This window comes from Mizuhopecten yessoensis, unplaced genomic scaffold, assembly GCF_002113885.1.
Source record: "Mizuhopecten yessoensis strain PY_sf001 unplaced genomic scaffold, ASM211388v2 scaffold9963, whole genome shotgun sequence".
Classification (NCBI taxonomy): domain Eukaryota; kingdom Metazoa; phylum Mollusca; class Bivalvia; order Pectinida; family Pectinidae; genus Mizuhopecten; species Mizuhopecten yessoensis.
The window spans coordinates 114,067-137,875 of record NW_018408310.1 but is presented as its reverse complement, the minus strand read 5'-3'; the positions used below and the strand labels follow the sequence as shown (position 1 = coordinate 137,875).

The following is a 23,809-nucleotide window of genomic DNA, read 5'->3' as shown; positions in this document are numbered from 1 at the left end:
TGGTCTTACCTCAGTACTGTCATTCCCTCAGTATTAACATATAACTAATGGCGTTAATATGTCACAGTTAACTAGCTGCTCCAGGTCTTCCTCATCATGATATTCTAGGTAGATACGCCTTTTTTTACGTATAAATAACCTTAAGCAATCTGGTTTTTTTCACCAGAGAAGTTTCGATATACAAAAAAAGACATTTTTCGTTACCAATTTCAACAAGGGGATGTCCGCATGTCATATGTTACAGACTTGTTTTCACGTATTGCAGGTGACCTAGGTTCCTGTGCTTGACCGGAGATAGGAAGACCAGAGCTAAGTTTGGTCAGGAAATGCTTATCCATTTAGAGTTCCATCTTGTTTTGCCACCAATATTTGTGTAAATGACTATGATGGAGCTTTATCTTTTAAGGTTTGAAAGAAGAAATTCAAAGATGATTGATTGTATATCATGGAGAGAGAATATTACATGAGCTAAGATTTCTTTTTTCTGTATATGTTTCATACTCTCCGATTTCAAATGGTGTTATTGCCAATTTTATGTTGGGGAAATATCGCAGCGTTGAATTTGCAGTTTCAAAAGTTGTTATATGGTAATTGCAGGGCCCCAAATATTCGTAGTTGTGTGAAATTTGTGGGATTATCTTACCGCGAAAATTACACTACCGCAATAATAAACTTCTTACAGTTTTCGCTTTTAAATGAGTGAACGATGAGGTTAATATTTATTTTTATAAACGTAGTCGTCATCTATTTCCAACTAACCTCTTTCATATCAAGTTTTATCGGCTTAATGACATTAAATGTTTTTTTTAACTTTAGTTTTTTCCTCGACAATATCTGTTCACATGTCATTTCCGTGCTATTTTTCCTATGGTACATTGTATTCGTTTTCAATCTCATAACATGCTCTTCTAGTAATACATTTTAATGATTCCAGTGGGTATTAAGCCGTAAGAAGCTTGTTCCTAGGTACAATGATACGCCTGCATAACACTATCAATTTTTTATATGGCACTAGAGCAAGTTACGTTAGTCTGTATCATCGTGCATGTCTAGTAAGAAGAAAATGTTTTTTTGCGGGGAAAGGAATCATTTGATTTATCACCATTATCATAGTATGGATCGTGTGTTATTGTGCAAGCAGCAAACGTCCCGTTCAATGTTATCATTAACTTTTATCTCAACCATCGCGTTTCTGAATGCATATTATATTGCTGGACTTCAATTTCTTAAACCGATATCAATGAACTAAACCGAAGTCGCGAGTGTGCCGCACCTCAATGTTTTAGACGCGCGTCCTCTTTCAGAATTATCTCACAGTGACTGTGGCTCAATATTTTAAACGCGTGTACTCTTTCAAAATCAACTCACAATGGTTTCATTGTATCACGACTTAAAGTTTACTCCAGTTTCCTGTGGTTTCAAGGACAAGCGTTACATAACCACGCAAGTTATCTTTCGGGTGTAGAGATGACATCATCTTTAAAAGATATACTACTTATATTGCATTGATGCTGTTGATTTATAACTGTGCTTAGTCATCTGGTACAAAAACTTTCAACAACTTGGGTAGGGTTACTAGAACATTTCGGTCTCTAAAAACAGTCATTTAACATCAAACATTTATTTTGAATACGATGATTTTTCTTATTGTACATTTTGGCCGTTTTAGACATTTTCATCTGCTTTCAGCCCAGTCTGTATTTTAGCAGGCTGCCAGTAAATAAAGGGTGAGCACGAGTAGTAATGGATCTGATAAAGAGAAAGGTAAGGTCTGACGAGGTTAGAGAAACAGGAAATGATTAATTTTCGAAACCTATTCAAGACTGATACGAATTACGGGTATTCCCTGAACGTATATAAATTAAAAATAACTATTTAGAGATTGAATTTATTTTTGGTCTTGATACTCGATGTAACCGTTTTTTATTTCGCAGATAATGGCAGTAAGGGGTAAACAAACAGATATTCCCAAGCATCAACAGTTAGATAAGACAGGATTACACCAAACAAAAGGACAGACATCATGAACGGTAATTTCTGTTGACAACAAAATATTTGTGCTTTGGTATGTCTATTTTAAAAGACTTGGTTCAGTTTGAAAGAACACATAACGCCGGCTGCAGAAAACGCTTCCCCTTTCCAGAGCTACTGATTTGAAAAAACTTATTTTGATCCAAACCGATGGTTTTGACTCAAACTCTTTCTTAAAAACAAATGACATACTAGTACCATTATAAAATACTGGTAATGATGATACATTTACCTCTTTTCTTCCATTCGAGATATTTTACTATCACAAAGGCAAATTACCTAACCACATTCGCATCAATTAAAGTGGCTAATGTAAACATTATTATCACAGAATAAGTTTGCAAAGCATGGCCACTGAATTGGCAAATACATCTTTTCAACACACATCACAATAGGTCTCCCGAATTTTTTTTTTGTTGAATCATGCATAACTATCTTATCATTTGAAAATAACATTCTTTAAAAATCACTGACTTGTTCTTTGCATATATAATTAGGGGAATAATCACATAATTCATATTCTGGTGTTTGTACTATGGCATACACACATCATGAAGTATGATAACGTTAAAACAAGTGGCCCACAGGTCCTGAATCGCTCACCTGTTATAAAACAAGATTTTTTACATATGACTTCAGAAAATTTTAAGTGTGTCAAGATCAGTTTATTTCCTAACATATAATAGCTTTTCATACCAGAATACTACAAGTTATCGCTTTTCAGAAGCCCTTCTAATAAATAAATAAACTTTAATAGCCCAGGCAGTGGGGTCCAGTCTTTAACCCTACGACCAACGGGACAATTTGCATGGCCTTGCAAGCCTTTTTAATATATATGACTCCTCTCACCTTGAAAGTAGGTCAAGGTCATTCATTTACATAACTTGGTTACCATGTACCCCAACAAGGTTATTGGTATTGTGAAGCAGTCATGACATCCTCACATTTTTTTTTATCAAGTTTGATCATGAAAGCTGTCTTAATACGAGATCAATTTTCTAAGCTGAAGCCAAGATTTTTTTATACATGCATGTATTTATATCTCAATGTCACTACTTTTTGTCATCTTTATGTCTGAAGATAATCACACCTCTTTTGCAACACCATTCATTTAAAAAAAAAAAGAAAAAAAGATAAGCAACTTCTCATATCCTTGATGGGAAAATCTCTGGTGAGATAAAATTTGAGATTTTCCTATCCCACACTTGTAAGGATATTATCTTAAGATATGTTTATTTTACATGCATTGGAATGCCACTGTTACATATCAAAAGATGCCAATATGTAAATGTAAGACAAGACACAAGACAGTATTGACGAACACGAGACCTAGGGGACTAAAGAAATACCTAACCTGCTACGGTTACAATAAAGGAATTAATAAATGGAACAGAAAACATTAAAATTCCAAAACTTATTAAAAGAGAAATTACATCAGCCAGAAAAGAACTTTCTATGTATCAACCCAAAAGACAAGAGACCTAACGGACTAGAGGAAAAGCTGAGCTGCTATGGTTTTACAAAGATGCTCAACACCAAAGTAGGTTGAAATCTATTTACCTTGGATTTTTAAGATTTGCTTATATTTTCCTGTACTTGGCCCTTTTCTCTCCCCTGGAGGGAAACACCTTCTGTTTAAACAGCACTAGTCCATGGATGTACCAGACATAGTTACAACTGAGGTAGGTGAGCTAACATTTAATGCTCGACAGTATGGTTCATGTTATATAGTATAACTTATCTATTTATCAAACAGTATTTTTTTTATATATGAAATAATACATTATTTTATTTTTTCAGTTTCTATTTAAAAAGTTAAACTTTCTGTTTAGTGAACAGTACTTGGGTAATGTATTTATAAATTAATAAAACCTTTACTTAATGTTCTTCTTCTTTCCCCCCAGAGATATACAACAGAAGATCTGAACATTTTCTTTCCAACTTCCATTGCACTATTCGGAGGAAATCAATCAGAAAGAAAGGCAACGAAAGTGTACAAGTCATACAGAAAATGAAGTACCTGGTATTCTCCTATGTCAGGACTGTAACTTACTTATCTGTTTAACTTGTTCAATAACCTCACACAAAACACACATAGACAGTTTCCGTGAAATATCAAAAATTAAAAATCATCAAAAAAACATATAACAAGACTGGATGAATGAAACAGAAAACATTAAAATTCCAAAACTTCAAAATGAAATCTCATCTGCCAGAAAAGAACTTTCAATGTATCAACCCAAAAAGACAATATTAAACAAGATGCCCAGAAAACCTGTACTTCACCTTTTAATATTCAAAATATTCTCATTCGAAAAACAAAATTGCAATTATTTCCATTTTTGGGATCAGCGTTCAGCAAGACAGCGTTTTACTTTAAGTAGCATTTGGTTTACAGGTCCCAAGGATTAAGGATGTTTCATTGCTTATTTGTTTGAGATTCACATAATCACAACATTTATTTAATTTCTTTTTTTTACGTGTAAATGTTATTTTATGTAGATTTATCGAACAGTAAAAAATTTCAAATAAAATAATACATTAGTTTTTTTTTATTTTCAATTTAAATAGTAGAACTTTCTGTTTAGTGAACAGTACACGGATAACGTGTTTATAAATTAATAAAACCTTTATTTAATTTTCTTTTTTCCCCAAATATACAACAGAAGGTCTGAAAACTTTCTTTCCAACTTCCATTGCACTCTTCGGGAGACAATATCGAATCAGAAAGAAAGGCAATGAAAGTGTACAAGTCATACAGAAAATAAGTATTCTCCTATGTCAGGATTGTAACTAACTTATCTGTATTACTTGTTCGATAACATCACACAAAACACACATTGACATTCCGTGAAATATCAAAAATTAACAATCAACAAAAATCCATATTACAAGACTTTATGAATGAAACAGAAAACATTAAATTCCAAAACTTCAAAAAGAAATCGCATCTGCCAGAAAAGAACTTTCCATGTATCAACCCCAAAAGACAATATTAAACAAGATGCCCAGAGGACCTGTACTTCACCATTTAATATTCAAAATATTCTCATTAGAAAATAAAATGCAAACATTTCCTCTTTTGGGATCAGCATTTAGCAAGACAGCGTTTTACTTTAAGTAGCATTTGGTTTAAAGGTCCCAAGGATTTAGGATGTTTTATTGCTTATTTGTTTGAGATTCACATAATCGCAACATTTATTTAATTTCTTTTTTTTACGTGTAAATGTTATTTTATGTAGATTTATCAAACAGTAAAAAATTCAAATAAAATAATACATTAGTTTTTTTTTAGTTTCAATTTAAATAGTAAAACTTTCTGTTTAGTGAACAGTACACGGATAACGTATTTATAAATTAATAAAACCTTTATTTAATTTTCTTTTTTCCCCAAATATAAAACAGAAGGTCTGAAAACTTTCTTTCCAACTTCCATTGCACTCTTCGGGAGACAATATCGAATCAGAAAGAAAGGCAACGAAAGTGTACAAGTCATACAGAAAATAAGTATTCTCCTATGTCAGGATTGTAACTAACTTATCTGTATCACTTGTTCAATCACCTCACACAAAACTCACATTGACAGCTTCCGTGAAATAACAAAAATTAACAATCAACAAAAAACCATATTACAAGACTTTATGAATGAAACAGAAAACATTAAATTCCAAAACTTCAAAAAGAAATCGCATCTGCCAGAAAAGAACTTTCAATGTATCAACCCAAAAAGACAATATTAAACAAGATGCCCAGAAAACCTGTACTTCACCATTTAATATTCAAAATATTCTCATTCGAAAACAAAAGTGTACAAGTCATACAGAAAATGAAGTATTCTCCTATGTCAGGACTGTAACTTACTTATCTGTATTACTTGTTCAATAACCTCACATAAAACACACATTGACATTCCATGAAATATCAAAAATTAACAATAAACAAAAAACATATAACAAGATGTTATGAATGAAATAGAAAGCATTAAAATTCCAAAACTTCAAAAAGAAATCGCATCTGCCAGAAAGGAAATTTCAATGTATCAACCCATAAACACAATATTAAACAAGATGCCCAGAAAACCTGTACTTCACCATTTAATATTCAAAATATTCTCATTAGAAACTAAAATGCAAATATTTCCATTTTTGGGATCAGCATTCAGCAAGACAGCGTTTTACTTTAAGTAGCATTTGGTTTAAAGGTACCAAGGATTAAGGATGTTTTATTGCTAATTTGTTTGAGATTCACATAATCACAACATTTATTTAATTTCCTTTTTTTCACAGGTAAATGTTATTTTATGTAGATTTATTAACAGTATCATTTTTCAAAAAATAATACATTAAATACTTTTTTTAGTTTCAATTTAAATAGTAAAACTTTCTGTTTAGTGAACAGTACACGGATTACGTATTTATAAATTAATAAAACCTTTATTTAATTTTCTTTTTTCCCCAGATATAAAACAGAAGGTCTGAAAACTTTCTTTCCAACTTCCATTGCACTCTTCAGAGGACAATATCGAATCAGAAAGAAAGGCAATGAAAGTGTACAAGTCATACAGAAAATAAGTATTCTCCTATGTCAGGACTGTAACTTACTTATCTGTATTACTTGTTCAATAACATCACACAAAACACACATTGACAGCTTCCATAAAATATCAAAAATTAACAATCAACAAAAATCCATATTACAAGACTTTATGAATGAAACAGAAAACATTAAAATTCCAAAACTTCAAAAAGAAATCGCATCTGCCAGAAAAGAACTTTCAATGTATCAACCCAAAAAGACAATATTAAACAAGATGCCCAGAAAACCTGTACTTCACCATTTAATATTCAAAATATTCTCATTCGAAAAACAAAATTGCAAATATTTCCATTTTTGGGATCAGCGTTCAGCAAGACAGCGTTTTACTTTAAGTAGCATTCGGTTTAAAGGTCCCAAGGATTAAGGATGTTTCATTGCTAATTTGTTTGAGATTCACATAATCACAACATTTATTTAATTTAATTTTTTCACAGGTAAATGGGATTTTATGTAGATTTATTAACGGCATCATTTTTCATGTACTTTTTTTTATTTTTTTAGTTTCAATTTAAATAGTAAAACTTTCTGTTCAGTGAACAGTACCTGGGTAATGTATTTATAAATTAATTAAACCTTTACTTAAATTTCTTTTCCCCCCAGATATACAGCAGAAGGTCTGAAAACTTTCTTTCCGACTTCCTTTTTACTATTTGAAGGATAATATCCAATCAGAAAGAAAGGCAATGATAAGTGTCCAAGTCATACAGAAAATGAAGTATTCTCCTATGCTAGGATTGTAACATAGATAGTTGCCGTGAAATCTCTAAAATTTTAAAATCAACAACTAGACCACAGGTTTGGTTGATGAAGCAGACAACATTCAGCTTGTCTGCATAAAATACCATAGTGTTATGGCTCTAGACCCTATGATCTTTATTTATTTATTCATCTTTGTATTTATTTATTTATTCATTCCTTTTTTTATTCCAACAGAACCTGGGGTCCATTTACATAATTGATAACAATAATAAAGTAGCACATCACATATTAAAAACATACTCGGGTACGTATTGGTCAAATATCTAAACCATGCACCACATGCAAATGGGAAGAATATTCTTTAATACTCCAAAAAGAGACAATGGACTTGACAGCCGCTGATGATGCTGGTGACATCATCGACAGTGTTATAGACCTGCTAGTTAGAACATGGAAGACAGGATGGAGAATCCAGAACTGGTGTCTGACAGCCCTAGCTGTCCTCAACTTTGTACTGGCCCTGGAGTACTTACATTGCAATACAGCCATCAGCATGCTGTGTGAACATTTTAGTACTGACACGGACCAAAACATCACTGGAACGAGCCGACTTGAAGCCAACGTTTAAGAGAGAGATAGAGAGATTCAATAATCCATTCCCATCACCTTAAGATCCTGGCTTTCAAGAGACATGGAATTATTTGTTATTTCTCTTTATATTTATTCATTTTTATTTCAACTGACTAGGGGTCCAAGTTGACAAGAGTCATAGAGACAATGGACTTGACAGCCACTGGTGATGCTGGTGACATCATCGACAGCGTTATTGACCTGCTAGTTAGAACATGGAAGACAGGATGAGGAATCCAGAACTGGTGTCAACCTTGGCTGTCCTCAACCTTTCACTGGCCCTGGAGTACTTACATTGCAATACAGCCATCAGCATGCTGTGTGAACATTTTAGTACTGACACGAACCAAAACATCACTGGAACGAGCCGACTTGAAGCAAACGTTTAAGAGAGAAATTAAGAGATGCACTAAATCATTCCCATCACCTTAAGATCCTGGCTTCCAAGAGAGACACGGTGACGATGATGTACCCAGGAATTGAACATCTGCTTCAAATAGCTGAAGTGATCATATCATTTCCACCTCTGGGAGTGTAAAACAATAATTTCAAGACACTTGATCGGGGCCAGAGGACACTAATAATCCACGAGCACAAAATAAAATTCTGCTAGCCCGACAGCTACAAAATCAACATGATCAAATGATCTATATATATATCACATTCACAGATTGATATGTTTTCCTTTAAAAATACAACTCACAAAGTAATTTTATATTATAACTGAATAACTAAATGCCTTTTAAGTTATTAAATTTTGAACAACAAAAAATTAAACAACTTTTTTCGACTCCTACTGAAAATTAGTTCAGATATTGGAAAGAATAAAAAATATAAATGGCAGACTTTCCAACTTTTGGGAGAGATGAACTTTATTTCTGTACCCAACAGGCTTATGTCAAATAAAAGAGAATAATTTGGAACAAAGTGACCATGACAGTGGTTAGCTAGTATAGACTTTTATGTTCGTTGCAGAAATAGCACTACCGAGCTAATTTTTGTACTTTCTGATATGCCAGGTCAAATAAATATTCTTGTATCTTTCACTACTTTTCTAATACGACACCTCGTATCATCAATATGGCATGGATAAATCCATGTGTTCCAATAGATATATATTGCAGTGGAAATTACCAGGAGTTTATAGGTTTATAATGTTAATTGGTTACCCTCATGATGATATGATTGAAATGAAGCATTATTCACTAGCCCAAACTAGTAGGTCTCTAAATTTCACTAGCCCAAGCTGAAAATCTGCTAGCCTCGGGCATCGGGCTAGTGGATGTTTACACCCATGATACATGTGCTACACATGCATGTATAAAATAGATGACAGTGTAGCATGAAGGGCATGTTCATGGAAATTCTATTTATAACTAGATAGCATTCCATCCCAGGTACGTACTGGTCAAATATCTGAACCATGCACCTGATGCAACTTGGGAAGAATATTCTTTAATAATTTTAATTATCATAGACAAAGCTTAACTCTGACCTAGGCTAGTGTTTAAAGGTCACATCTGAACTAAACACAAACTAATACATAAGAAGAAGAAACCCATTGCTGGTCTGGATAACATACCCAAGTATAATGGCTCCAGATCTTATGGTTCTTTAATTATTTATTCTCTTTCTATATTTATTTATTTTAATTTCAACTGACTAGGGGTCAAAGTTGACCCGAGTCAAAGAGACAATGGACTTGACAGCCACTGGTGATGCTGGTAACATCATCGACAGTGTTATAGACCTGTTAGTTAGAACATGGAAGACAGGATGGAGAATCCAGAACTGGTGTCTGACAGCCCTAGCTGTCCTCAACCTTTTACTGGCCCTGGAGTACTTACATTGTACAAGGTCATGTGTTTAAGAGAGAGATGCACCAATCTATTCCCCATCTCCCGAAGACCCTGGCTTCCTAGAGAAACACAGTGAGGATGATGTACCCAGGAATTGTGCAGCTGCTTCAAATAGCTGAAGTGATCTTATCATTTCCACCTCTGCTGTGGAAATAGTATTTTCAAAGGTACATCGGACATTATTGTACTACATAAGAACCATATACCTTATGCAACTTTAAATAGAATATTTTTAAATTCTTCTACCTAGTATAGTCAATCTTTACTTTTGACACAGGCTAGCTGCTTAAAGGTCATCTTTGACCTTAACACAATATAAGAAAAGATTCACATTGCTGGTCTGCATAACATATCCAGGAATTATTGCTCCAGACCTTACGGCTATTTATTTATTATTTATTAATCATTTCATTTTTTTAAATTTATTTTTTGTTTCAACAGACCCGAGGGTTCCTTTACAGTATTGATAACATAAATATAGCAACATGCCAAAGATAAAGACATACATCTACTATTTTTAGATAGGTGATAGTGTAGCATAAAGGGCAGGCTCATGGAAATTATTAAAAACTTTACAGCATTCTGTCCCAGGTAACTACAGACTAATTATCAGGAACCCAGATTTTCCAGTTTCCAAGAAGAAATGGATTTTGAAAAATGTTGACTGAAGGATGATAGACGATGGATAATACACCATACCATAAGTTCACTGGCACTTCAAGCAAGGTGAGCTTAAAATGGTCCCCAATTAAATTTGAATTGTACATTCAAGTCTTTATACTAACTAGATTCCTACAGGTAATGTCTAAAGTCTGTTAGGCCAAAACAAATTAATTACTTGGTTTTCAGGCCCGCGCACATTTCATTTTAGGGCACCGCATTGCAGATTTTATCGTGAAAGTAATAAAAAAAATATGTGAATGCGCCAGGAAATTGATATACAGGCAAGCGTTGAAACGATTATGACTTACTAACCTCGTGTATAAATGGCGCTCATTTCCGTAAAAATAAGGAATGATTCCCTGGAACATCGTGGGGGGATTTTCGGAGGCTTGCTCCATGACGGATCTCTACACAACTATTAAAAACGGTAACATCGATCTGGGAAAGTGGTCGCTCCCAGATAAACTCCGTTCTGCTAAAGTATCTGTGTGTGTTGGGCGACAAAAAACGGACACATTTGACAAGGTAATACCCAAAATGAACGTTTTACAAACTACACGGTTGTCGGTAATTACATTCGATACGACATAGTACCGTAAGTGATACTTTAACTGAAAGGACATGTACACTCTCCGAAAAAGAGATGGAATAAAAAAAATCTCCCTCGTCTCATTTTTGCGTTTAGAATGATTTTTTTTTATCTCCCTGCCTCATCTCTTTTGAAAATTAATGGCCTGAGAACCAAGTAATTAATTTTTTTGGACATATAACTTAAAATAAATACAAAACCAACTATCATTACAAAACTAAATCTTTGAAAATAAATTATGTTAGTCGTCAGATAAATGTGTAAATCATTACACCAATCATCTCACTGCTTTTGTCTTCACTTTTGGTTTTAGTTCAAAACGCACAGAGACTTTACAGGAGACAGTGACTGTGCTATCAGTCAGTCGCTGTTGGACTGTCTTTGTATTCTCAATATCTGTGGGTGTGTCCTGAGATCCCTGCCACTCCCTTGTCTCCTCTTCGGCTATACTGATTGGCTGGCCAACATTCTGATGCACAAACTTTGCCATTTCCTGAGCTTTCAACTTGGCATTGTGAATAGCTAATAAACTTGCTTGTTGCCTGCAAACACAAACACAGAAAAAATATATCAGAAAATTATGAAGTCAGGAAATAATTTCATGAAGAAGCATGGATATGAAAGAATCCATATAATCTTTATTAAATATTTGTTTTATCTGTGCTTCATACTGGTATAACAGTAATAATAGTTAAAACACAGTAAGAGCTATAACCCCTGAGTTCAAAGCGCAGCAAACAGGATTTGTCAAAGATGCAAAAACTGCAGCTAGTCTGAATTGAGCTTGGCATTTCTGTCTGTATTACTACACTACAATATGTTACACTGCCCCATCTATTGTGTAGTAGGACAAGAGTGATAAAGATAGTGCCGTCACTGGGGCTCGAACCCGTGACCCTTGGCTATCCAGCCTGATGCTCTACCTCTGAGCTAAAGGGAATTCCTTACAGCTGATGCTTGTAGTGCAACCTAATCAATCCACATCTTTTACAATTGAATGGATAAGTAGAATGGTATCTACAGTTTGAATGCTATCAGTCATGTAACATCAAATTGAATACCGTAGATTTTGCATAGTGGTAGATGCATGGTAGAACTCTGGAAGACACACTATTACAGTCTCATCAAGCTTCTCAACCAACAGGTTGGCAACTGTCTGGCATTTGTGTTGATCTGCAAATATAGCTTGAATCTCAGCCTCCATACAAAAAAGTCCTTCCACTCTTCTGATTGTTTTGTATATCTTTATATCCGACTCCTGAAAATGAAAATGTCATTTACTGCTTTGTTTAAGCTACCTTCAACGTAAATAAGTTCATGATTTTGTATACCATACATACTGTACTGTATGTATATAATGTTTGTGATGTCAATGATGGCTGCCTTGACAACATGTCAAGGCATGCACCTGTTACTATAGGACTATATATCTGTTTGCAATTTTGAAACCAGGATTAATAAGAGATATTCCATCATTTCTGTCATTAATTTCATCAAGTAAAACTACGAAATGAAAAAGTTGTTTCCGACAAATTATTGGTAATAGAAATAGTTGAAATGTACTAAATAACGTTATACTTCCTCTACTCAGGTTGAAAAAGGTGCAAGTAAAATTATATAATTCACGTTGTTTAAATTATTGTACAACTTAGGTTACCTTTAATGAGTGGTTATGCAGAGTTTGTAAAACGTAGTCCACACGTCTGGTGATGCTGGCTTTTACTTCATCAACGTTCTCCTTTTGTGATTGGATCCGTACTGTCAACTTACATCTGTCGGGTGGCAAACTCACTTCTCCCACAGCATTAACTGTAATGTGTCGATCTGATACTTTGGCATTTGTTAAAGGTGTGATATTCTCAAAATTAATATCTTCCATCTTTAATTGTTTCCGTGGAGGACTTGAAACAGATGCAAACACATGAGAAGGTGTGAATCCCGCCATCTCTCTGATCAGTCAGTCTGGGCGTTTTGGTTGCGTTTTCCGCGTCCAGACATGTTTTTGCCGTTTAAGTAAAAGAAAATTCATTCCCACTTCACCAGTAATATACTTTTTAATTTGATTAATCTTTATTTCAGTGTTCTATTTTGCATTAAAGTACCATTATTATTCATTATCTTTGCTAGAAGAATGTTGAACTATTAGAAGATTCATTTGATATTTTGTTTTCTAAGAACGGAAGCGGTGATCGGAAGTGGGATTCCCCCAAGGTGTTTTTTATTCGCCTCGTCCTGTCAGTTATTCATATTTCGCCGATATGGCGTCCAAATATGGGTCCAGGCCAACGGGTACTGATGGGAGTGACTTTTGGCATCGTGAGAGTGTAGCATGGCAGTACAAACAAAGGTATATGGTGTTTTTTGCACTCTTAAACAGGTCTCGTAATAAAATGGTCGTGTAATGTGACCCAGGCCACATGGACACGTTGCATTGGCACAGTTACCGACACAGTCATGTTTAGATACCTTACATCCTTCTACTTGCATGAAACTCATTATCATTAAATTAATTTCATTTATATCAATAAATTAAACGAATTTGAAATATTTGAATAATTACCGTATAAGTAATTTGATAGGTAAACATGTTCTATGTTGTGCATTTGTTTACATTTCTGTTAGAATGTTTATGAATCTGCTATGAGTGCAGGCAAGCTAAGGCATTGCCTGTTGCCAGTGCCAGTCGGGGAGTAAATAGTCGATAGTGTGTGTACGGTTGCATATGTATGTATAATGCTGGCTGAGGAAACCCAGCAGCCGTGTATCGACGCTGTACCACTTACAGGCTAACAGAAGCACCAGAGAACAATTCACCGTATCATTACATGTATAGTCGGAGTGTGTATGTACACGTGTGTATGGTTACAGCGCTGGACCTGGACTCTCTGTATTGTATCTTGGGTCAGAGGTAGTAACTTGTTACATGTGGAGCTGCATCAAAAGCATATAGATATGACTCTCTTTGTGGACCATGTGTAAGTTGATGTGTGTTAGCCAGTAATATAATGTGTACCGATACATCGGTACATTAAACTAAATATTTGCTTATTTTTTGTCGCCATGCACAAAGTGTAGTTTAAGTTGAACCACATAAACACAAAACTAATAATTAAATTTACATAAAAGTTGTTATTCATGTTGACACATGTACATGTACAGATGTGTACATTGTAGATGTAAGATCAGTATTATAATTTCAATCATTAATTAATTGGTTGTGAATATCTATTTAGTCATTAGACTGTCATTCGATTGTTAAAAGGGCTTTCAACTTCAAGAGTTTACTGAAAGCCCTGTACAATTAATGTATTTTGTCACATTTTTCAGTAGCTAGTCACTGTGACCTATATGCAATGACCTTTGCCAGCTTTGAAAAGGTTTGACAGGAGTATATCTTCTATACTGTTTCACTTGGAGTTACCAGATCTGGTAAACAAGTACATCTTGGGATCACAGAATGTGGAGTATCAAAGGTCCCTGTTACTCTGTGGTGTAAGAAAATATACATTGTAGTAAAAAGTTGAAAAGCACTTGCCCCAATACTTGCCAACCCTCCCTATTGAAGAGGGAGACTCCCGATTTTAGACCCTGAAATTGAACATTTTAAAAAACAATCATGGGGGAGATTATGCATGCTCAGAACTGAAAGCATAAACAACATGTGTGTATGTACATCCTAGGGAAAAAATAACACTTTTAAATGACAAATTTGGAGCTGTTCTTTCAGATGAAATCATCAGATCTTTAAAAATAGGAATAGCTTTAATAAGCAAATTTACTGGTTGAAAATACATTGGTCCAATGTGCATTGGTAATAAAATTGAATTGAATTGAAAGTACACTGACCAGTAACACATATTAGCTTAATTACACTCTACCACGCTACTTTCCAGGGTCTCTAGGGAAATTAGGTAAAGATTGACTGGTTTTGTCACCTAATTGCAGTATTATTTTCCTTATTCCAAATCTGGTCAGAAGTATAAGATAGGGGTACCAGACTGAGTCCTATATGCCTTCAGATGAATCAAATGGTAAATACTGCGGTGCAGAAAGACAATCCATCTCAAAGAGGGATAGTTGACATATATATGTACACCCCTCTGGCCTGTGCTTTGACTTAAACCTCAAAAATGTCTGCATCATACCGGTACCTTCTATTCTGTTTCACATGAAATAAACAAATTCACTATACAAGTACATGTACATCTTATAAGGGCAGAGTGCACCAGTGCTTTTTTAATTTAACAGACCTTTATGAATTGGGAAAATATAGCATTATTCGTATTGAAATTGGGAATATATAACTCAGTTTTTGGTCATTTTGGGAAAATAAGGCACTTTTTAGCTAGGGGAAACAGAAAAGTGAAAATGAGAATGAAAAGTGGGTTACTGTGATGTATGCTCTCACCTCAGTCATTGAAAAAGATTGTCATATTTTATTTCACCTGGCTGGACTTACCAGATTTGGTATGTAAGTACTTCTTGGTATGGTCATTGGTGGAGTGTAGAGGATACAAAATAGGCCACTGTGACCTACACAAATGTATGCATTGACCTTTGAATTTACTGTTTGAAAAAACATTCTGCAGCATATCTCTTACTATTACGCCAGGACAAACCAAATTTAGAATGCAAGCGTATGATGATGGCTGAGTGCAGTTAATGAAAAATAGATCACTGTAATATGGATGTATGCTTTGGTCTTATCTTCTTAAAAAAAAATCCCTGGAGTAACCAAATTTGGTATGTAGGTATATCCTCAGATGACATATTTTACTGTACCTAAAGCAGGTCACTGTGACCTTTATTTTTACCTCTGACTGAAGTCTTGGGGAAAATGTTTTCTTATTCTGTATCAGGATACTTTCTTCCTAATAGGCTGATCCTGTAATAGCTGTAGGTGTACAGCATGGTAATAAAGAAAAGATTTACTGTTGGGGGACTTTGGATTGCCTTGAAATACATTGCCCTACTTATTTATAGAATGACATGCATTTTCATCAGGAATTCCAGTAATTTGGGTATTTTTACATTCATTAAAATGAATATGGTTGCAATAAATTCATTTTCTGGGGAAACTGGGTTGAATATTCATATAGAAATTGTTATGGTCATTTCTTGTGTATGTATAGAAATTGTCAAAGCTAAGATGATTTGTTTTCTTCACAATTATCAGAATTGCCAGGAGAACTCTCTGTTATACACTTTGGCATGATGTAGAAATACATCTGCATTAGGAAATAGCACCATGAATAGGCTAGATCAATAGATTTCTCTGGCACGCATCTACAACAACACCAGCTGACGTTATTGGATTATACAACACATTAATTGATATTGATGGCAATAAGCCATGACATATTTTCATCTTCATTTGTCTATGAATTTCTCAATGCTTCCCGTGTCCTATCCATCAAACATACTGAAGAACTTGATACTTGTGCAATGTCATCAAATTTTACATGATTTATTGGTGACGGCAACTTGAAACAAAGTCATTAAAAATCATGTCATCTGTCTGAAGAACTTTATTCCTTTTGTCATTAAATATCATATCATTGACAATAATATTCGTGTATAAATGTTATTATCCCCTCGCAATGAAATTTCGAGAGGATATAGGATTCAGTATGTACGAATGTACGTATATACATAATTTCTATTATATTACACTCTTTGTCATCACTCTAGCAACTTCATTTCACAACAGAAATTCGTGAAACTTCATACAAGTGTTTGGTATGGAAATGCTTTGAACAAGTTCATGTTTCCGGTTTCTACATTGAAGGTCAAGGTCACTGTTACTATTTTTAGAAAAAACTTTGCCATCGCTCTACTGTCTACATTCCTGAAATTTCATGAAACTTGATACAAGTGTTTTGTATGTCAATACCTTGAACACGTTCGTGTTTTGGGTTTAATGTCAAAGTCACTTTTACTAATTTTAGAAAAACTTGGTCATTGCTCTATCGACTTCAATCCTCCATGGAATTTCATGAAACTTGATACAAGTGTTTGCCACGACAATAACTTCAACAGATTAGTGCAGACATATTTTTGCTGTCACGTTTATGTTGAATTTTTCTCAAGATGTTTTTGCCTTTTTACAAAAATATTATCCATTGAAGAAAGCAGTTGCTAGAGCAGATAACGATACATCATTGAATTTTCTATTCATTTCCTCATCCATATGTCACACAATGTGTGAATGCGAGTGTAATTGCATCACTTGTTATGCCTTGTTGTGATTTTAGAGAACACTTAACGTTTTGTAGAATTTCCAAATTATTGGAAACAAATTGGGTCTTCAATGTTTAAACATACATGATAGATATTGAGGACAACATTAGTTTAATATTGCCTACCAAGTGTTTGTCCATCTGTTAAATTTTCGCACTTGCCTTTCACCAAGGTTCGATTCCCTGATCGGATTTGAAAAGGTATGGGGTGATCTGCCCGACCATGTGGGTTTTCTCCGGGTACTCTGGTTTCCTCCCATATTTAGACCCTCCGTGTGCTAACATCCGGGCCAACAAGAGTGATTAATATAAGTTGAAATAACATGTTTCATAATTGTTGTAAAATAAATAAATTTTATATATATATAAAAAGCTAAATATTTTCTCAGAAGACTGTCAATATGTACAACTCTTTTTATTCAAAGTGTCACAGATTCATTCATGATCAACCAAGATTACAATTGGAGGTCTGCAAAAGCCAAAATAACATTATGGTTCTTGTCTCCAGCATGACATTTTAACAGCTAATTACTTTCTCATCAAACTTACTGAATATGTAAGCTATTTTAGACTGTATGTCACATCCCAATTATGTGTTCCTATTGCTAAGGTCAAGGTACGTTACTTGCAGCAGTCAAAGTTCAAATATATATGTTTTATTTCTTGTAAAGGATTTGTGAACTATAGACAGTGTATATATAACCATCCATAGATATGCATATCCTATGTTGAATGTCATGATAAGGGGCATCCTTGATATCCAGGGGTTATGCTCACTTTCGCTCTCTGTAGCTCTGGAATATGTCATAACAAAATTGAAGGCATGCGGCTAGTTATTTGATTGGTGTCAGGTAAAAAACCTGACCAATCACTAGGCTGATACTTGTACTTTGAAGATTACAGAGGAGCGTCGCCCAACTTCAAAGCCAATAAGTTTTACCATTACGCGACTGCAAGATTCTTTTTATGTACATCAAAGGATCAAACTAGTCTTCTCGTCTTATTCATAAGGTGGGGCACACTAAGCCTTTGATTTTGCTATGACATATTCCAGGGTTGCAGAGATCGAAAGTGAGCATAACCCCTGGATAAAGCGGATGGGTAAGGGGTTAAAAAATCATCATTTTAATTATAGTTCGAGATTTTTGTTGCTTTTTATACTGGATATATGTAGGGAAAGATATTCCCATGCACAGTCGTAATCATATCTTTACTTGTATTGGTGTGTTATATTCATTATTAGGTCAAATATATAAATGATGTAGAAGATTTCATTGATGCTTAATATTGAAATATTTCTTTTTATTTCAGTTCACTGAACAAATCCCGCCTGAAAATCGTGCTAGTATTAGAGGTACTAGTATGTTTGATGTTGGTGGTGCGTCTCCTGCCAGGGATGACTGCTTTCTTAGGTCTGGGGATATTTGGCCGACTAAAAACCTGGGACTTTCCTGCTCCACGTCCTTGGGAATATATCTGGATGATCAACCTCATGGCAGGCGTATTAGGTCTCAAGTCACTCCCCAAGAATGACATACCTCTTTTGAGGCAGTATGTCATAGGAACAGTAGTTTTCGGAATTTGCCCTGTAGTCTATGGTATTTTTGATCAGATAGATGATCTATATGCATACTTGAATGAGAAAAAGTCAATTGGAACGATTCAGGGCTTCCCAGCAGTGATCGTCTGGTTTATGTTTCTAACCATGGCCATTCAGCTCCATGGATTTGGACTATATTTTGCAAGACAGTTACATAAATCTTGGAAGCCAAGATTGGATAAGAAGAAAAATTGAAGCTAAAGACATTTATTGTTCATCAATTTTACAAGTGTGCTTGTTCTATTTGTCAGTTTGAAATTGTGTTTGTTAATTTGTTTAAAAGTAAGAGCATTTCTATTCATAGCACTGGCATATTTTTATATACAGTAGAACCTTGTTAATTTAGACACGTTTAGTTTCTGCTAAATCTTCCAGAACAAGGTACTTCCTGTACATTGTAATATTTGTCTCAGTTACACTTTTTTCTACTTTCATCCTCTGTTAATGAGGGCAAATATTCACCATGACAGCTGCAGTAACTGCAACAGTGCAGAGGCTGAGCAAAATTAACTACCGCATGTTAAATATGGATTTTACCTGTGAAAGGAATTACATTGGATGAAAGTTTCTGGTACAATATTCACTATGACAGTAAAATTAACTACCGCATGTTAAATATGGATTTTACCTGCGGAAAGAAAGTATAATTAAATTGGATGAAAATTTCTGGTACTCAGAAATACAAATTCCCTTTAAAAACGCAGACATTCAAAACATTAGGGTCTGTATCGACAGGGTTCCACTGTTACTAGAAATACAGTATAACAGTGGTAGGGACACATATGTTCTTGACACCTGCCACTTAAATATCAACCAAGCCAGTAGTTTTCCATTGTGTATGATACCAGGTATATATATATATGCTCACCAAACCATTCCAGCCTGGTACACTCGGGGAGAGTCAGCTGGAAAATCTATCCCTTGTTTCCTCATTTGGTACCATATTTACAAGGTGTAATGTGTATAGTATTTGCCTGTGTGTATAATTACTTCAGTTTTATTTATCTGTTCCTATTAAGTTTGTCATGAAATGTGAATTTTGGTGCATTTTGTATTTAATTGTTAGACAACCTTCTTCGATCGTTCTGTCATTGATTTCCATTGTAATTATTGTATTGTAAAGCAGGAAATAATGTGTTGTTTAGAAAAAAAATCCTTTTTTATTTCTTGGTAGGTTTTTTTTAAACAAAATTCTACAGCACTGTATCTAGGTATACATTGAGTCCATGCTCTCTCAATGTATAATGTTCATAGATTTTTTGCAGCACAAATATAATTTAAAAATTTCATGTTGAAAATACATAGTTACATGTGATCATGAATTATGTTCTCACCTGCCAATTATCCAAAAAGTCCATTCCGCTGAATTCATCCAGATTAAATTGAATGCTAAGCAATTACATCTTCCAAGGTCAAATACAAGAAGCACATATACTACATGTACCAGTATCGAATCTGTATGTTAATTGACATTAATACACGTATATGAAATCTTAATTTTTAGACCTTATAGTGCTGGTGATGTAGTGGGGCCTGGCTTCCAGCAACTGACAGTACTAAACCAGCATTTTTAACTGGCGATGATATAGGCAGAAGTATTGAATGTGGCCGATCAGAGTTGTGGAATTTCTAGGATTAGGAAATAAACTGAAAACAAATTATGATAATATCAAATTGTGAAAAGAATATATATTGATATTTTGTGTTACCTAAATCAAAGTAGAAATAAAGACAATAAAATAAAATAAATGTTCATCAATCTACCAAATATCCTTTGTGAAATCTGTAGGCTTGTCATATTGTAGGATATGGTCAGTGATCCATGGTTACCCATTCCGTTTTTGTGTATTGCAGAGTTATCTTCTCTTGGGAGCAGGTATTGATTGTTACATCATTGGTCTGTGTGAGAAAATTACGTCGTTTTCTCAAAAATTGATGACGTTTCTCTCACAAACAAGTGTGGTAACAATCAATACTGCTCCCAAGAGAAGATAACTCTGCAATATGCAAAGACGGAATAGTACACTGTAGACTGTTGTTACTGGGTGTACTGCTATTTGTGTTCATTCTGTCCTATTGTCTATTTATGAACTGTTAATGATCATGATACTGATGCTGTGTGGTTTATGTATAAGTTATTTTTGCCCGTTGTAGTGTGTGTGGTTGAGTATTGTGTTGTATGTGTATATCATTATGCTTTGAAAGATTCTTGTCCGTGGTTTACTTATATAAATTGCTTATGTTATTGTGTCAGTGTAGTGGTAAATCAACATTTCAAAACTTTTTTCCTGAAATAGAAAATTTATTTGGAAGTCAAATTATTTTAACAAAAAATACTAAATGAAAGAAGTTGAAAATAGTTACAAGTATTTTGTTGTTGTTGTATTTTAGTAGTAACCATATTTTATATGCAAACCACAATAAGGTTCACACAAAAATGATCATATGTACGTCCATGTAACTGACTTTGTTGTCATCACAGGGACATGAGAATTAAGACACAGTACATGTGGTTCAAACATAAAGTTGTAATGTAGCTGTGAGTCGCACAACAAATTCAATGAGTGAACTAAAGAAAACTTGAACACTATATAAAGCATTGCCTTTGCCTTGTTGTACTGATTGTTAGTAGTGTATTTCTAATCTTGTGTTAATAATTCTTGTTCGAGATTTAAAATTGTTTCAGAAATATTGCTCAAGTTACATCATGTTCAGGTGTTTGAACATACCGATATACGCAACTACAAATGTTAGCTGTATATGGTTAAAACACTGTTTTACAGAGGAGTCTGTGGAAGAGAATCGGTACTTGGAACAGAGTTTCTTGTAGTCACAGCAACACATTAGTTTTATACAATGTACAGGACTTTATCTGAAATATATGCTAATGGTATGATTTCCTGTCTTTTACCACAGATAGAACGGTCAAAGAAAACTGTTTATTTCAGGGGTTTTTCCCCCCATTTTACTGAGACAAGTAATGGAACCATAGCATATGAAAAAAAATCATTTCATATGGTTTCATGTCGCCTATGAATAAATCAGTCATTGGAATTTCATAAGTTCTGGGAGCTTACAATATTGATATCAACAAATGTTCCAACTATACCTAGTTTGAAAACGATTCAAAAGCATTTAAAGTAATTATCAACAATCCTCAATTTCTTTATCAGCTTTACAATTCTGTGTCTATGCAATCAGGAAAGTAATGTATGAAATTCTGTTTTACTAGATTGCAGATTATCTATATTTTTATGGAAAATCTTGAATTTCATTTTTATGTAAAATCTTTTTATGCATTTACGTAGATGATGGTAGATTTTGTGAATGTGACTAAAAGTACTTTGTGGTTGTGTTGACTGTAAACCATTGTGTTCATAATATTTTTTTTATTTTTTGTGTGCAATATAACTTGTTTATTGAATTTGATGGGCTACAGAAAATGTGTTAAATCAAATTAAATTAATGGAGTTTTCACATAGGAGGAAAAAGAAAAAAAAATGTATTTCAGACTACATTTTTGTTAAAACCCCAGCAATCAATTAAGTCCCTTTTTGTTTGTAATGAATGCCATTAACTTCGCCACTTTTTACCAAAATGGACTCATCCAGATAAATGTATGGTAGAGTCTACTAAAGTTACCTAGGAGTGAAAGGGTTCATATGAAATCATATAAATCAGTTTTTGCTTAATTTAGTTCATGTCCATATCATTGTAACAGACTGCTGGTTACATGTCTAATTTCAATTTTGCTGCTGTTCCTATTTTCGCTTTGTACAATTGCAAGAGCAGGCCCTGACCATGTTGGTAACAAAATGGAAGGTGGTCCAGATGCTCATATACATTTCCTTTGTACGGAAGTTTTCTGTATTTCACTCAGGAAAATTTGACAAAAATGAAGAGAATAAAATACATAAGTAGCTATACTAACATTGTTTTTTAAGTATGGTAGCAGGGCATGTGTCTTCTTAGGTTGGTTAGTTTTCTTGTACTAAGAGATAGCAGAGTATTTCATTGATAATCTCATATAGTGCCATTATGTTTTCGAAAAAAAAAAGCAATGTGTTAAAAATCAAATAGTAATATTTGTCTTTCGAGCATAATCAAGTTTTATAAAGGTTTAAGTTTCGACACGTTACTTACTATGTAGGTTCTGCCTATTTAACAACTTCAAGTAAAGAGATACCCGGTAGTGCTCTTTCAAAAACGAATGTTCTTGTCAGATTACGATATCACAGAACCATTCTGAATTATAACTTGTCAAAATCAAGTTGATTTATTTAACCAGTTAACCAAGTGTTGTCCTACACCATAAATACTGTCGGATGACTACTTACCCCAGAAACATGTTTATTTGGAAACACATGTTATCTTATTAAATTGAATTGTTTTCCTGGAAAACTGTGCTAATGAAAGGAAGGATTGTTTGTGGTGCAATATAGTAGCATGTGTATTTAAAGAGGACACTATACTTTTCTAGTTTCACAATTTTCTGCAAATTAACGGAATAAAATTGGAAGTTTCAACCCCATTTTGTAAAAAAAAAAAAAAAAAAAAAAAAAAAATTAAGTCAGATATTGGTTTAGTTAATTTTTCAATGGTAGCTATTAATGAAAATTCAATATACATAGAATCAGACTTTAACACAAAACAAAAAAAAACACAAAAAAAAGGTTTGCAGAAACTTGTCAAAATGGAACCAGTTTGTCAATAGGTAGCACATTTGTTTTGGTTCACTCGATCTCAAAAGCAATGGATCTACAACTACCCTTTCACATGAAGATCAATCATGTATATTATAGATTGTTTTTATCTTACCATACATCCTAAGCTATATGTTTTGATCATTAAACTTTGTTACTATCCTTAACTTTTGAATAAAATTTCTCCCAGTGATTTCATC

The 23,809-nt window shown here is 34.0% G+C and overlaps 2 protein-coding genes across 2 annotated transcripts; one reads left to right on the top strand and one right to left on the bottom strand.

The window, feature by feature from the left end:
* Positions 1 to 11,237: 11,237 nt before the first annotated feature.
* Positions 11,238 to 13,066, bottom strand: LOC110459052 (interleukin-1 receptor-associated kinase 1-binding protein 1-like). Its single transcript, XM_021511094.1, has 3 exons — positions 12,725 to 13,066; positions 12,129 to 12,325; positions 11,238 to 11,609 (listed from the first exon to the last, which is right to left on the bottom strand). The coding sequence occupies exons 1-3, from the start codon at positions 13,010 to 13,012 to the stop codon at positions 11,345 to 11,347; spliced, it is 750 nt and encodes a 249-aa protein (XP_021366769.1). The 5' UTR covers positions 13,013 to 13,066; the 3' UTR covers positions 11,238 to 11,344.
* Positions 13,067 to 13,254: 188 nt separating this feature from the next.
* LOC110459047 (protein jagunal homolog 1-like) lies at positions 13,255 to 23,802 on the top strand. The gene is made up of 2 exons (XM_021511084.1): positions 13,255 to 13,414; positions 18,618 to 23,802. Exons 1-2 carry the CDS (start codon positions 13,326 to 13,328, stop codon positions 19,099 to 19,101), a joined length of 573 nt encoding a protein of 190 aa, XP_021366759.1. The 5' UTR covers positions 13,255 to 13,325; the 3' UTR covers positions 19,102 to 23,802.
* The last annotated feature ends 7 nt before the right edge of the window (positions 23,803 to 23,809 follow it).

What these genes read in the sequence shown, in the direction of transcription:
- LOC110459052 (XM_021511094.1), bottom strand. Translation starts at nt 13,012, where the DNA reads ATGGCGGGATTCACACCTTCTCATGTGTTTGCATCTGTTTCAAGTCCT. An exon ending in TGCATAACCACTCATTAAAG is followed by an intron (nt 12,326 to 12,724) that starts GTAACCTAAGTT and finishes TTTCATTTTCAG; the next exon opens with GAGTCGGATATAAAGATATA. An exon ending in ACCACTATGCAAAATCTACG is followed by an intron (nt 11,610 to 12,128) that starts GTATTCAATTTG and finishes TTGTGTTTGCAG; the next exon opens with GCAACAAGCAAGTTTATTAG.
- LOC110459047 (XM_021511084.1), top strand. Translation starts at nt 13,326, where the DNA reads ATGGCGTCCAAATATGGGTCCAGGCCAACGGGTACTGATGGGAGTGAC. An exon ending in GCATGGCAGTACAAACAAAG is followed by an intron (nt 13,415 to 18,617) that starts GTATATGGTGTT and finishes TTTTTATTTCAG; the next exon opens with TTCACTGAACAAATCCCGCC.